Source organism: Osmerus mordax, chromosome 16 (assembly GCF_038355195.1).
Source record: "Osmerus mordax isolate fOsmMor3 chromosome 16, fOsmMor3.pri, whole genome shotgun sequence".
NCBI lineage: Eukaryota > Metazoa > Chordata > Actinopteri > Osmeriformes > Osmeridae > Osmerus > Osmerus mordax.
This window is the reverse complement of record NC_090065.1, coordinates 5,515,123-5,531,787: the sequence shown is the minus strand read 5'-3', so window position 1 is coordinate 5,531,787 and position 16,665 is coordinate 5,515,123. Positions and strand designations below refer to the sequence as shown.

General features: G+C 44.9%; 1 protein-coding gene across 1 annotated transcript in view; it reads right to left on the bottom strand.

Annotated features, from left to right (window-relative positions):
* ctnnd2b (catenin (cadherin-associated protein), delta 2b) overlaps positions 1–14,964 on the bottom strand; it is a 56,434-nt gene extending 41,470 nt beyond the window's left edge. Inside the window, exons 1-2 of the mRNA XM_067252779.1 lie at positions 14,831–14,964; positions 3,691–3,827 (exon numbers count right to left, since the gene is read on the bottom strand). Of these exons, the coding sequence (XP_067108880.1) occupies positions 3,691–3,822 (132 nt within the window). The 5' untranslated portion in view covers positions 3,823–3,827; positions 14,831–14,964. The remainder of the gene's footprint in view (positions 1–3,690; positions 3,828–14,830) is intronic.
* Positions 14,965–16,665: the final 1,701 nt, after the last annotated feature.

The following is a 16,665-nucleotide window of genomic DNA, read 5'->3' as shown; positions in this document are numbered from 1 at the left end:
AATTTGATTACAAAATGTCATCCTGGGTATGCCTTCAGACTTCCTAACAACCCAGAGGTGAAACTACTCTCTGCAGCTAGCAGAGACAGAGAGAGACAGGGAGTGAGAGAAAGAGACAGAGGAGAGAGAGACAGAGAGAGAGAGAGACAGAGAGAGAGACGAGAGTGAGAGAGACGAGAGAGAGAGACGAGAGAGAGAGAGAGAGAGAGAGAGAGAGGATGGAGAGAGAGAGAGAGAGAGAGAGGAGAGAAGAGAGAGGAGAGACGGAGAGAGGAGAGAGAGAGAGAGAGAGAGAGAGAGAGAGAGAGAGAGGAACCCTTTTAAACAAAAGAGGGTGATGGAGAAGGCAGCATCCATTTGGTCGTCACTCAAAATAGCTCCACAGGCCGAAAGCTCTGTGTTACATCAACTCACATTTGAAAAATAAAAATATCTGTTTGGTAATTTTCAGTAAAACATAAGTTAAATTTAGCATTCTGGCTAGCTTTATTTTCCCCACATCTACTGCTAATTTAGTAACTTTGTGGAACATCAAATGATTAGTCGTAGCTAATATAGGCTACGCCTACCAGTGGAGCAGCAAGTTTAGAAGTTCCTAAATATGTCAATTTTATTTCACATAATTAAAAATGACTCTCCCTAAACTTAAAGCTGTACTTACTATGGTCACATCTTGACACCTATATTCTTTCAATTTACAGAAATTATAGATGAATATTTCCATACAGAAAAAGTCTGGAGTAGGATTGCACAGTTTAATGCTGGTTATCAAAGCATGTCTTTGAGACCTCTTAGTTTATAAATTCTTAAAGTAACTCCTCCAGCATCAGAGACACACTGTAGCAGAGCAGCTTCTCTAACTGGACTCCACAACTGGGCACCTCAAGGGCTGGAGTGGAGATTGAAGTGTACTCTGAATTCTGATTTGTTAAAATCATTGCAGTACGCCTTAGAGCTAGCACAGCTCCAGTCCCTCCTCTGCCAAGCTGGTCTGATTTACTCATTCAAGCCTCCAGCCAGGTGCCCTGCCAAGACATTCTCTACTTCAATTTTAACCGTTTTTACCCTCAAGTCAACTAACACACGCACATAGAACAACTAAATGCCAACTCTTTGCAGTTGGAAATAAAGGAACCGTGAGAGGCAGGAGTCCACATTCTGTGCTTTCCACATACATCCCCCTCCCATCTTATTTCACTGAATGAATATTGTAAATCACTTTTTTGTGTCCATTTGATAAATCTATTAAACAAACATGTATGCCAAGATTCTGGGCTTAGGAATGAAATTCAGGAAAACTTTCAACAATTAAAATAAGAGGTGCCAAACAATTCAATCAATTCCTGAAAGAATGGGAGACTTATTAAATCATGGTTTGTTGATTTGATTAATAATAAGGATCTGTTCAAATCATTTAGAAATTACCCAAAGATTAGAAACATTACTTGATTTCACCTCCTAAATGACAATTTAGTCTTTACAACTTAATCTTAATCTATCATAATAATCCATCTGACCTCAAAGAAACTCACATTTGAATTTCTCAGATAGAAACCATCTATACCAAAAGTATTTTTTCAAATTCTCAAAAGCGATTGAAATGACTTTGGTGTCAGTTAAAACCCATCGTGTCTGAGTGGCCATAATTGATGGCCATAATTACAGATTGGAAACAGATTCCCATCCTCCGATTTTTTGATTCCCCAAATCAAAGTCAGTTTGAAACACTAGAATGTCTTTTCTCATATTACTGTTAAATTATGATTCTCTGAAGCAAACGCTTCAGAGAAAATGACAGTGGTTTCCATAACGACCTTGTCCCAAACATATTCCTGCCCCCCGCCCCCCCCCCCCCCCCCCCCCCCCACCCCCCCCCCCCCCCCCCCCCCCCCCCCCCCCCCGTAATGATGTTGGCTATTTCGACACACTCTACCAGGTGCTCCTCCTGTGTGTTCTGATTTAATTTGCATGTAGGGGATCATTGGAAGGCAAATTCAAACTGCGAATACTGAATCATTCTCAGTGTGTGAAAAGCAAGATATAATCAGGATGTCTTTTGTTTGTGCGTCAATCAAGCGCCTGACCTAAAGATGAACCTATCAGCACGGCTGGACATTTACCTGGTATTTCTAAAGCATCAAATAGCTCTTGAACTTTTTATGTATCCTACATTCTTCGTTGAACAGGTAATTCTGAGGACATTGAGATAACTAGGAAGTCAGAATTTGAGGTTGAACTAGTAGGCTACCGCTGATAGCTGTAGGCATTAAAACAAAATTGACTTTGCAAAGAAGGAAGCAATGAGGGATGTATTTTGGGGGCATTGACCTGTGTCCTCTGACTATAGGGCTGCCCTGGTGAGTATGGGTGTGGTCTCTCATGCTCCACATCCCCTTCTCAGCCCCACAATGGACAGGAAGCAGAGCCGTCCTGCCTGTGTCCTCTCCCTACTGAACAGCACCACAACAATGTCTAGTTTGTATTAGTATTCACGCAACTAACAAATGTTGTCCACAGCGGTGAGGAGCACGGAAATGAACGACAGGCAAGCTTGCCAAATGGGTTTTGCTCACCTGCTTTACACACAGTGTTTCCCATGTAATTGCCTTCAGGCTGTTCTTTTTACACACACAAAGACAAAAACTCACAGACATCATTCCCCCCCTCCCTCCAGTTGTGCTGAACAACCACGCTGGGTTTTCAGGGACATAACTACACCCTCACACACACACACACGGATCACAGGGCTATTAGAATGCCCTGCTCCATACAGTACATGACTGTGTGGCCCACTTAACTGTTCCACAATGTCCTTCTACCTTATCAACTCCCACTCTGCCATTCTAGAGCCTACCTCCAGTCACTCAATTCGCACTTTACCATTCTATAATATATTTTTACCTACTCTGCTCCCACTTTGCCATTCTGGAACCTATTTCTCAACATCCACTTCCATTTCAGAATATCCTCTTATCTTCCTTCCTGGTATCCACTTCCGCCATTACAGAATGTGAGTCTAAAGGCTCAAGTGAACTCCTGGTGGCCTCTGATGATGGGCGGATGTGGATGTGCACCTGATCAAGTCACAACTTATGTGCACATGGTGCTTTAGCTTTAAGTGGACTAAGAGAATCTTGGGCTTGTACAATGTATTCAACCTATCCGCTCTGAGGAGACCGTCAGTATGTTTGGCTTTCCTAATGTGTTTCTATCCTCTGTCCCAGACACCTACCTGAAAAGAAATGATGCCAATTACAGCTGTGTCAACCTGACTACACACTTGCTTCGTCACCCAACAGAGCAAGGCTAAACAGGATGGATCTTTGTCTGGACATTCACCATTGCCTTATGATGAAGCTGCTCTGTAGATAATAGGTCTCCGAGCAGCACGGGTAAGGCCTCATCACTTACAGTCAACAGGGTTCATTGTTGTAAATACATATTAAGTCTCTGTCAATTAAGCAGATGAAGTCAGGGTTGGGTGAACTGAGCTGGCAGCAGAGTGTGGTAAATAGACCAGATGGTGATTGGATCTGTATGTAGGAGGGTTGCTTGTTTGAAGCTTGCTGATAACTGTTATATCTGACTCGCACCATCTTTTTAATGGAACCCCTTCATTACATGTTCACATGTCCATTCACTGGTTGTTCTGACGAGACGAGAATGGGAGAGTCTGCCGGAGGGTCTCACCTGTTCCTTGACGGAGGCCAGGATAGCGGAGGTGGTCTCGGCCTCAGAGCCGTCCCCGTTGGAGGCGTTGAGGACTGGGCTGAGCATGGTGGCGTTGTCACTGTCACGGGCCTGTTGGTCCGGCACTGGCATCACTCCTGGAAGACACACATCAACGCACACTCAATACTCCTCAACACACACCTACTGTAACGCTCAACACATGATAGACTGTGGTACAGTGGTTCACCTGCTTGCATGTGGCCTCCATATTGATCTGGAAACATCAACATGTTGAGACTTAAACGCAGGGTAGGTCGTGTTGCTGAGTTTGATTGGATGCCATTCGGGCCGAATGCTATGATTGGACGGGCTACTTGTCTGTCTCCCTCCCTGGCAGTAGTCAGGCAGCGCGTTCATTTACAGTCCCATTTACAATATGCTCACTAAAATGAAAGCCTGAGTATTAGCTGTGACGGTTGACATCCCAGAGCCCAGATTCAACATTAGAGTGAACAAAGAGATTACTGTTCTGTACTGAATCAGATTGTAGATAAATAGCTAACACTTGTTAACTATCCCTGTCACAGCATTATCATCTGAGAGCATGGACTAATAATTTCACTTGTGTGTTTGTTTGTGTGTTTGAGATCTGTGTGAGTTTCTCTGTTATTTATGTATGTCAGATTGTGTGTGTGTATGTCTGACCATGTAAGCAAATTGAACATAACAATGACTCCAGCGTTACCAAAAACGAAAATGGACCTAAATCTCCTGATAATCCTAATGTATTCTGAGCTCAAATAATGACATGACAGCCCAGACGAGGGCTCTAAAAGCTGATGAAAGCTTGTCAAAATTGATCTTGTGCACACACATTGACTTTAGTATTCTTAAGTATGCATGTGTGTGACAGCAGATTCACAAGGGTGAAGGTAGCAGAAAGTCAACCATAGCCTGGAAACAGAAGAGACTATTCTGGGATGCTGCCAGGCAACAAGCCCTGGACATTGGCTGCTAACATGGCTGCTGACCAGCATCCTTTGCTTGTCATCCATTTTAAACAGAGTTCCGAGCTCTCTTCCTCTTTGTTGTTTGCTTCCTTCCCATCTCTTCCCCTCCATATCTCGCTCTCTCATATTATACCGTCTCTCCCGTCTAGACACTTTGTCTTCATCTACTCCACCCCGCTTTGTCTTTCTCTCTCATTCTCTCCCTTTCTCTTACTAAGTCACTCCATCTCTTGTTACATCTCCCTCTCCCCTTACTATTTCTCCTCTTTCTCTCTCTCTCTCTCTCTCTCTCTCTCTCTCTCTCTCTCTCTCTCTCTCTCTCTCTCTCTCTCTCTCTCTCTGTCTCTCTCTCTCTCTCTGTCTCTCTCTCTCTCTTCCTCTCTATCTCTTCCTCTCTCTCTCTCTCTCTCTCTCTTGACCTAGTTCCGTGCCTGCTCATCTCTCTTCCAGTCTGTGAGTTCTAAACACTGGGTACTTATCTGACAGAATGTCATCTCTCCCCAGTGTTCTTTTCCCCCGGGGTCACCACACCTAATGTCATCCTCATCTGTCATTAGCAAAAACCGAGCTCCACCTTGCACCAACTCATTTCCTACTTCCTTGTGACTACAGGAAATGACACACCCATATCTATAGTTGGGCTTGTTGGAGCATAGAATGTATAAAACGACCCCCTGACCTCCATTGAAAATTGTCTTCCACTACCCTCTGATGTTCCATTTTGCCATCTTTGCTTTTGGGGAAGAGAGTATGAAACCGGATTAGGACATTTTGAGAAGTCAGTATGTCAACATTCCCTTTCTTAACATCAAAAGCAGTTAAATTAGGAGGCAGGCTGCTGTCATATATAGGTCAAGCTGGCAGGCTGTGGGCGACCAGGGATGCTGATACCCAGGGCTGACCAGTACAAAGCTGCTTTAGCCCAGCAGTGACAACAGTGACATCTGGGGTTGGAAGACATATAGTCCTGCAGGCCTCCATATGCGGCCAGAGGAAAGGCTGGATTAGGCCTATAGTCTGAACTAATCTTGGATATTCATCTGTCTGATTGATAAAGACCTTGATGAAACATAAAAATAAAAGAAAATCTCTTTTGTATTTTATCGAAGTCCAAACTCTGCATGTCTCCCTGATGACACATGATTCAAAGAAGAAATGTGTCTGCTTTTTCCGATGTGAAATTACTGTAAGAACGTTTCTTACAAAACGACATACTGCACCTGTGATTCTGTCTAGACACTTTCAACACATTTGTTCTAAATTCTAAATACAGAATGCTCTCTATATGTAGACTTCACACATTAAAGCAACAATGAGCTTAGAAGAACCAATGTCTTGGTTCTGAAAGACTCCAGATTGTGGAGTCGATAACAATCTAATTAACATCAAAAGCACCCTGATGCATAGTGAAACTGACTCTTAGCCATCCCAGAAGCTCCTGCAAAACTCTAAGAACACTAATGGAGAGCTTATAGGCTCCACGCACACGCAAACACACACACAGCTAAGATTATCGATTGGCGTTTGGCAATCCTCCCCTCAATGTCACTTGAGGATAGCTTTGATGAGGAGGAGGACACACTTACAGACTTTTAACCACTATTAATATCCATTATTCGGAGTTACAAAAGTAGACCACCAGATACAAACAACACTAAACCCCTCCACAGAGTTGGTAGTGCGGGTGATGAACTGTGATATGACTGACATGTTCGTTCTATGACTGTGTGTCTAACAAGTGGAAGTGCATGTTATTCACACTGGGCTCTACAAGCACCTTAGTTCAGCTCTTGAGAGTCTCATCAGACCTCGATCAAATATTAAAAAGAAATCCGGGTAAATACTTTGAGTGTTTCCAATGCAATGTGGAGTGTAGGGTGAGTGGGGTTAGATTTTTTTGGCCAATAGCCCATCGTTTACATGATGGAATTCAAGTTCATCAACCATGGATAAATACTTGAGATGATGAGAGACTGGCTTGTCTGGCCCAGGCTCATTTCTTTAGTGAGATAGTCCTTACTGAAATAAGATGCTGAATGCAGGCTAGGTCTATTCTGGTCCAGAGTCCAACATCATTCCTTTCCACAGATACAAAAGGTATTAGCATAAAAGCAATTCAGGACAACAAAACATATTAGTGAAGACTAATGAATGTGGTGAAGCAATATTGTCATGAACAGATCAGAGAATAACTCTTCATTTCAGACACAGACAACTCTCTTTCTCCTTCCATCTCTGACAAGTCAGGTGAGGGTGAGGATGTGGCTGCGGCAGAAAAGAAGGATGAACATCAGCTGTGAATAGCCTTGCCTGACAACCTGTTAACCTTTCCCACTCACAGCCTCTCATCACAAGGCATCTGTCGGCTGCATGACTCTCACCCCGGCGCTTGAACCATCAACACGGATAGGCCTTTGGGATCTGGGTATTCAAATAATGAACCCAAAATGTTTCATTGACATGAGCTGCAGTAAGCAACATCCGTTTCAGCGTGTGGTGTGATGATGGGCTGTGTACTGGGTGTGTGATTACCATGGTAGGAGGTCTGACCACAGATTGGATTTGGGATTGCTTCTGGACTGGCACTGGGTCTCTACCTGTATAATATATTACGATGTGTTCCAGGAATGCATTGTATGGCATTCTAGTAGGCTTCATCTACTTTTTATTTTTATAAATTTGTGTGAAACAATGACACCAACAACCTCTAATACCTTCAATGTGCAAAAACGAACCCTAGTTTAGTATGGCGGTGATGCTTACTGTAGGTTTATTAGCGTGCTGCTACACTCGTTGCAGGGCATCATATTGCCCCGCCAGATAAAGTTAGGGAAGCTGCAGGCAATTATACTCTTGCAACATTACTGGTCCCTGAGGAAGGCAGAGCATGACAGAGATGATCAAGTGTAATTAGTGTGGGTGTGTTTGTGTGTGGGTTGTGTGTGTGTGTGTGGGTGTGTGTGTGGGTTGTGTGTGTGTGTGTGGGTGTGTATGTGTAATTAAAACAAGCCTCCTCTGCTTATGAACATTTTCATTTACAAATTCTGGGATGATTAGTTTGGAGAGTGTCTGGGCTTCCACATCCGACACAAGTGTTGATTCCCTTATTTCACGTGCATCCATTACGTACCAAACGTGACGATGCATTGACAACTGACTATGCATATAGCAAGCAATTCTGCTCCTTGGAATAAATAATACAGGAAATTGAGCTAGAGGTTTTCAGCAGCGAGGGGGAAGGTGGGGTGAGGAAGGTGAGGAGAGACAGGGAGACTGGAGGAGGGAAGATGTGAAAAAGATGTTTATGGTAGAGAACATGAGGGGGAAGGGGAGGCTGAGAGGTAGCTCTAAAAAAGGACAGGGAAACTGAGGGAGGAGGGGGAGGGTGGACAGGAGGCTCACGAGAAGACAGGGAGAAGGGGACAGCGGTGGTGAGGCTGTGCTGGGAGGCTGTGCAGGGAGGCTGTGCTGGGAGGCTGTGCTGGGAGGCTGTGCAGGGAGGCTGTGCTGGGAGGCTGTGCAGGGAGGCTGTGCTGGGAGGCTGTGCTGGGAGGCTGTGCAGGGAGGCTGTGCTGGGAGGCTGTGCAGGGAGGCTGTGCAGGGAGGCTGTGCTGGGAGGCTGTGCAGGGAGGCTGTGCAGGGAGGCTGTGCAGGGAGGCTGTGCTGGGAGGCTGTGCTGGGAGGCTGTGCAGGGAGGCTGTGCTGGGAGGCTGTGCAGGGAGGCTGTGCAGGGAGGCTGTGCTGGGAGGCTGTGCTGGGAGGCTGTGCAGGGAGGCTGTGCAGGGAGGCTGTGCAGGAAGGCTGTGCTGGGAGGCTGTGCTGGGAGGCTGTGCAGGAAGGCTGTGCTGAGAGGCTGTGCTGGGAGGCTGTGCAGGAAGGCTGTGCTGGGAGGCTGTGCTGGGAGGCTGTGCTGGGAGGCTGTGCAGGGAGGCTGTGCTGGGAGGCTGTGCTGGGAGGCTGTCACAGCTTTGCCCGCTCTTCCACACCAGAGAGAGCAGGTTCAGCGTGACCACTGCCTGCTCATGCATAACTCAACCCTGGGCTATGTGGAGATTCAAGCAGTCCAGAGCTTAATGGCCCTGTGTGTGTGAGTGTGTGTGTGTGTGTGTGTGTGTGTGTGTGTGTGTGTGTGTGTGTGTGTGTGTGTGTGTGTGTGCGTGTGTGTGTGTGTGTGTGAGTGTGTGTGTGTGTGTGTGTTTGTTTAGCTGTGGAGCTGTTCGCCTTGGTTTTCACTCAGCCTGAAGGCATCATACTACTGCTAGGAGTTTATATATGTGTGTGTGTGTGTGTGTGTGTGTGAATCTCCATCACTGCATCCCTACAGCCTACATGCCCTACAGAGACAGAATTTACCTCAGATAGAGCCAGCTGCTGACATTTACAACAGCACGTCAACACTGCTACGACAAGATCCCATCAACAGTAATCACACTGCCTGGGTTGGATATCTCACTAGAAATAGGGATCTAGACAGTTTAATCCATATTGATCCTTCTGGAATAAATGCCTTTTATTGGAACAGTTTACAAGTACATTACATTCTTGCCAGATACACAGTGATATCATCCGTTCCTTCCTGGTCCCTAGTGTAGAAGTAATCTGTTCTAGATGATTATCTTGGGGCAATTTTTACAAGTTGCCACCAAGTTGCAGGTTAAAATTGGTTGGCCTTCGTCAGAAAGCATAGAGGACAGACCAGCACAAGATTTGGATGTAAAGTCTCTAGAGAGGCATGTGCATGGGTCAGTGGTGGTCTTACTGGCTTAGCTACAGTCCTACACAGGAGAACATGTCCCACAAACTTGGAGATGGTTTGGTCATGGGCCTTCATTGATTGGCTGGAGTGTGGTTGCCATGGATGACCCCTGCTGGTCAGATGATGAAACAACGACGGCAGGGATGGGGGAGGACCTCAGGGCAGAGTGGGGGTGGGGGATGGGGAACATGGCAACCCACCACCTTACTCTTTCCCTGTAGCATACAGAGCAGACACACACACATCCACACACACACACATCCACACACACATGCATGCCAACCATGATCTGGTCTGTGCCTGTCCCCTACTGAATCAACTGACCTTCAACCACCAACAGACCCCTGTCTTTTTCACTAAATGCACACAAAACAAATCATCTCCGTTGGCCAAAGTCACACTGGACCCTTGCCTTGTAGGCTTACACTGTTACTACTGTTTAATGTGTCATCACTCTGGAATATAATCGACATGCAGTTACACGACAGTACTCGTGAAAATCCTTCATTCTTTTACTCTGGGAGTACTTTTCACACACAACTTTTCATTAAACCAAGCGGTTGTTATTGATGTTAAATATGATATGTTTGAAGAGATAAACAAATGTCAAAAACAAGAGCATCCACTAAATGAATCCCCTAGGGTTACTGTAAACCGTCTCCAAAAGTTTTAATGATGTTTGCATCATCGTTAGCTTTCTGCTCTCTCTGTCAGTTGTACTGTGAGTGCAGTAGGCAGACATCGTTGTGTGTGTTTCGCTGTGAAACGTGCATATGTGCCATCACCGTAGACAACTAAAGATCTGCTTTGAGGATAATCATATCATTAATTTGAGTCTCTCCTAGCCTTGGATCCAGTATTGTTTTGCTTTGTATCATTTGATGCTGTAAACAGCATCTATAAATACGATCAACATGATGAATTATGCATCCTCATACAGATCTACGGTGTGCACAGGAATGCACAAAATGACTTCACCAGAATAGTGATGAAAGAGCTTACGAAACGTAGTCATGACCGACACAACATAAATAGACTAGAAAAACGCGCCACCACCCTTCACTACAACCCCGATGGAGTCAGACAATCTGTGAAGGACCCCCATCACCCCCTGGTAACAGTGCAACAGAGAGACAGGACTCACTGATTACAGTGGAAGCAGAAAGTAGCAGACTGTTGTCACAGAAGAAGATAGAGAAGGTCATATTGCCACAATCACAGGTGTTCTACGGGAATGCGATGTTTCATGGCAGCAGTGTGGGTATGTTCAGAACATGCATTATACATCAACTTGACTTTGAAAGCTCCCAGAAGGAATGACATCACTGGGGAATTCTCTGTGGTAGGAGGCATCAAAGACCCAGCAGGTATGGCTTCTGACAGCCCCTGAACACAGCATACAATGGAAATAAAACATAGCTCACAGAAACATGAGAGTGAAAATGTAAAAATATTCACGAGTGAATTACTGTTTTTACGAGTGAATCAGTGAATACAGTGTGTAGTAGGGATAGCTTTGGGAACAGATCTGATGTGGCCAGTCTATACAGGACGTTCTATCACTCTGATCACCAAACTACTATAGAACTATGCACTTCTGATTCTTGGTCTTCTGCTGTACTTCATGCACTATTTGTACATTGGTTTGTATGAAAGTATCTGCTAAATGAATATTATAAGGCAATGTAACAGTGAGAAATACTGGGGCCACTATCTAAGGTTAATTGTGTTAAGATGAACACACACACACACAGAATGATATGAATTCATGCATGAAACATGATACACAATACACACAGACATACACTTTAACCATATTTCATATGTGACGGCTGGACCGATAGATGTTCCTGTACATTTATTTGCTCTTTTATCTAAACAGATGACAAAAGAAATGATGACAAGCATGCCCTGTAGCGTGTTTACTGCGCGATCCCACTGTCTCTTTATAAATAGAGGCAAGGAACACTGCTGTCTCTCATATTTCATGTGTCAGTGTGTTTTATCATCACGGGTAGAAGTGTTCACTGAGCACGGCAGGACTCAATTCTGACCAGTGGTGATATGCATACTGAGTATGCAACTCCGGAACATTGTGGGATGAGTCTTGATGTCCTGCAGATGACCACTGGGGCCCATGGGAGCTACCTTGGTTACCTGTGACCATGCCAGACCATGTTATTCAAATCCAAATGTATTTGTATAGCCCTTTTTACACGCAAGCATGTCACAGAGGGCTTCACATACGCCCATAGAAATGCCCCTCAACCAACCTAAACCCTCAAGGAAGACAAGGAAAAACTCACTAGAGGAGAAAAAATGGAAGAAACCTTGGGAGGAGCAATTCAGTGAGGGATCCCCTCCTCCCCCTCCTATTCATCTGAACTAATGTGTTGACAAGACACAAGATCCGAATCCTATCTTCAGATCCATTTTGAACTGTGGACCAGGATAGACCTAGCCTGCTTTCAGTATCTTATTTCAGTAAGGACTATCTCACTGAAGAAATGAGCCTGGGCCTATTTATCCAGATTGCATTGGAAACACTCAACGTATTTCCCAGGATTTCTACAGGTTGGATTTCAAAATAGAGCCCCAAAGTCCTCACTGCCCACCCCCCATCAATGTCAACCCCTGAGAAAAAGCGGTATCAAAGGCTAACTCACGGCTGGTCAATCGCTAATATGGTTTGACAAGGCGGTTTCTGGATCCATCCCCTGACCAGCCTTCACTGCGCTCCGTGGACGCCCAGCTGTGGGGAACTCCCTACTTCTCTGTTCTCCCACTACTGCTCTGCTTCCCCAGACTGCCATGTGTTTGCTTTCTAAAATCTTCTCAAAGATCAAATCTGTATCTCACACATCCTGGGTGAATGGTGAACAACACTTTCATTTTGTATAAAAGGATTACGTTGTACAATAACAACACATGTTTAATGACTATCAAATGCATGATGTCTACATCTTTATCCCCTACTCGTATCAGAGAAACTACAGCAGCACTGACAAGGCATTCCAGGTTTGGGTCCAGATCATATCACCTTCGTCATCGGGTCAAATAAGCGTCAACATGCAGAGGAGGGATTAGCGTGTGCCTCAGTGGCCCGAGGAGAGGACCAGGGATGAAAAGAGAGGCTTTAGGTCCCAACAATAGCTGGACTCCACAGCCCCAGACAGCACTTCCTAACAGGGAGGGACAGAGACAGCCCTGCCCTTACCTATGGAGCATGGCAAACACAGATACATTTGAACTCTAACACGTCAAGTAGACATTGACAGAGGTGACACCAAAAAGACCAAAACAGATGAGAATGGTATGTTCCTATTAGGGTTTTAAACAACAAGATCTCCCCCAAGCGTATGATTCGACTTAACTACAGGACAGTAAGATTTGAGAGTTAACCTGAAGCAACATCATTACATAAGGTGAACTCTACTTACTCTACTTACCATCATCAACACATCTGCTTGAGTCGTTAGCTGTAACAAACTAGCTGTAATAAACTCGGTCACATTCATTAAGCTTAAACTACTCCAACTGACACAAACAGAGAGATAAGTAATTTGGCAACAAGCTTGACATAGATTGATTGATTACGTGAGTGCGATAGAGAGTGGCTATAGCACAACACCGAAAGACACCGTTAAACCAATTTAAGAATTTGGGCAGAATTCAAGATGTATAAACTTTTGTTTAACAAGGTGAAAACCAACTATTTTTCCAAACCAAAGAATGCACGGCGGTACCGTACATTCTGTCCAGAATCATTTTTCAAATTGAACAATTGTACAATTGAATAATTCATGAAAATTCTGATGTGAAATGTTAGATTTGGTTTGATGCTTCCTGCATGTGTAGCCTGTGTGCGATTGATGACCGGGACCCCGTCCATTATCTTCCATCTCGCCTGTTAGCCGGGCTGAAAAGGGGCTGAGACGAGACACGCCGGCCGGGCATTGATACCAATCAGTCGCCTGGATGATTGGAATACAGCGACCTGCTGACAGACTAGCCGCTGAACACCATCTCGTTCCCGCCCGACACGCAACGACTGGCTTATCAACCCAGCTTATCAGGTCAGAGCTACAAACAATTCCCTTTGATAACAGCCTCGTTGGAACTGTTCTAAGGAGCATAAGACGGGGTTTCGAAAACAAGAGTTTTTAGGGTAGGGCTGGGTTGTTTGCCAGGTGAGGCCAAGTCCATACACTGAGCAACGCGAGCATTGTTCTTTTAGTAGTAAAGCTACTCAATACTTTCTGTATTTACCTCCATCTATCACTGGAAATACATGACCCTGTATGAACAAAAAATTATATGGGCTATTCAGGTCATGCCTAAGGTCTACAAACAGGCGTATTAGTTTCATATTAAAGTTAATATTATTTATTGAGGTTCACAAGGCTGAAACACATAAGACTGTAAAGCTGACATGGGAGAATGTTGTGTGACACACTTGTAGACTTTTTTCTTTTTTTAACACTCAATTCTTCTACTCCATCTTGAAATGATCAGAATAGGCTACCTAATAATTGCGAGAGCACAAGGAATCACCTGGAGAAGCTTTTGCATTTAGACACAGCGTTGACATGCAAACTAGGCTGGGATCACATTTCTCCCCTAATTATAGACACAATTCAGTAGGTTGGATCCGATCTAATTTCTACCGGGTCAGAAAGCAAAACTCGCACAATTAGGCATGATCAGGATGATTCCTCTTGTAATATTCATGTGGCATTGCAGTCAAAACACGACCTTATACGGGGCATCACACGAAATAAAAAGGGGAAAAAAAGAAATTAGGGGAATTTTATGCAGTATCCATAACGTAGGCTAATTTATTTGAGCCTAGATATGGCTGCTCTACATAAATAATATCAACATAAAAATCACAGTCCACTAATGAGTAACCTGTAGGCCACAAACGAATTGAGATGTGCTTATTCATTGGCAATCATCAGCTATGAATTAAACGAAACGTTTAATCGCTCCATCTATTGTCATCGCATTTGGATGGAAGACAATAGATGTAACTGCAATCCACCGACGACCAATGTAATCTTATAAATATCGTTGAAATTTAGGTCAATGGGAAAGTAATACGTTTTTTTGCATCCCCCGCCTTGGATGGCGAATTGGAGCTCTAATGGATTCCATTTTCAGTTCACAATCAATGCAAGCCTATAGCGCACAATAAAGCCACACACACTTCCTGGCGCTGGAAAAACATCTGGCAGAAATAACAAAATAAATAGAGGAAACCAAAGTGATTGCAAGACAAATATGTCCCTCAACCCTACCAGAGAGTACTGTCAAGTGCATAATTTATTGTAACTGTGCGATATGAGAGAATGACAGCTGGAAAAAGCTACTAGAATGACATTGCGCTTACTGTAAAATATCCCGGGGAACCGCGCTCTTCTCGACTCCCCTCGGTTGTTGTCCAATTTTCAAACCATATATAATCGGTAAAGAAGCATTCCTTGCGAATAGTCCGCAAAACACACCTTACGCTCGACGTCTGTGTTGGCGGAAAGGGCAGCATCCACTGAATGGCCGAGTAAGACCGCTAGATAGGCTGTGCGAATGGTAGGAGAGACCAGACCGTACACTGCGGTGAGCAGCGGAGAAGGCAGCGGCGCTTGCTCTCTTCAATCCTCCCAGGTCTACCACATCCCCCATCGCCTGTCAATGATGTGCGGAGTCGTGGGTACCACTTCAACACAGCGACACCTACTGGTGATGTAGGAACATGAGGAGCAACCCGTCACTAAACAAGACAAGACGGACAGATAAAGTATCTAGGGAAAAGAAAAGCTCAGCATGAAAACTGGGACACAGAAAACCTAGATCCTAACAAACATACACAACCACTGTGCTAATGAAGCATGCCTAACATCATCAACTATATAGTGTCATTGCTAAATACTGCTGCTGCTTGGCACTGCTCTTATGCTCCCTCTTAAGGATACTAAGTCAGTGTCAGTGGAAGGTTAAGATGAGCCAGTTATGTCCCCCCGAGGACTGGTTCATCCGAGAGAGGTGGTCATGACTGCAGCCCATGTGTGAGTGTGGCCCCTGGGGGAGGGGGGAGGGGGACCAGGGCACAGTCACAGACCCAGAGGAGGGCACACCTGATCCTTCTCTGACCTCATCTCCCCCTGGTATTATGCCATAGGCGCACCACCACTCCGGAGACCAGAGCCTGACTGTTCTCCAATGATATATGTAGTCACCATATACATAATGGTAGCTAGCAGTGTAATGCTGGCGTATGAATAAGTGTGGTAGATACATGCCATAAATATGAAATATTCCGATGTTACCAAGAGACGACCTATGAACTGTAATCATGTGGCAATCCAAATATTGATGTGGATGGGTCTGTCTCAAGACAATTGCTATTCTCACCAAGCCAGAGTGGATTATCATGGTGAACCGACATCCACAATAGCAATAGCAACCACTGCTCGGGTGATGTCATTTCAGACGAGAGTGCACACATACAAGCACACACACACAAGCACCCCCCCACACACACACACACGCACACGCACACACACACACACACACACACACACACACACACACACACACACACACAATGTAATCCCCAGCTGAGCAGGCGGTCTCCCTGGCATTGAGGCCTCCCTACAGAGAAAGCAACACAGGTCTTAGTCAGAGTGCTTCCGTTCTGGATCAATGTGCTGTCTCTCACTCTTTCTCTCATGCTCTCTCGCTCTCTCACCCTATCTCACTCTCGCTTTATCTTTCTCATGATCACCCTTCCTCACCCTCTCTTTTCCCCTCTGTCTCTCTCTCGTACTCTGTCCAGCTTCCCCTTTCCAACCTTCTCGTGGTTCTCTTTCTCTGTCTGAGGGTGTTGAAAGCTTACATACTCATGACCTTGAAGAGCAGATTAGAGGCTAAAAAGACAAGGATTTAGACCCCATGCCATGCTGACACATCCCCCTCACACCATAACCTCCAACACCCCAGGAGCTACATGCATACAGTTACCAGATGGGGGTCAGATGGCCGAGCAGTTAGGGAATCGGACTAGCAATCAGAAGGTTGCAGGTTCGATTCCCAGCCGTGAAAATGACATTGTGTTTTTGGGCAAGGCACTTCACCCTACTTGCCTCGGGGGAATGTCCCTGTACTTACTTTAAGTCGCTCTGGATAAGAGCGTCTGCTAAGTGACTAAATGTAATGTAAATGTACCAA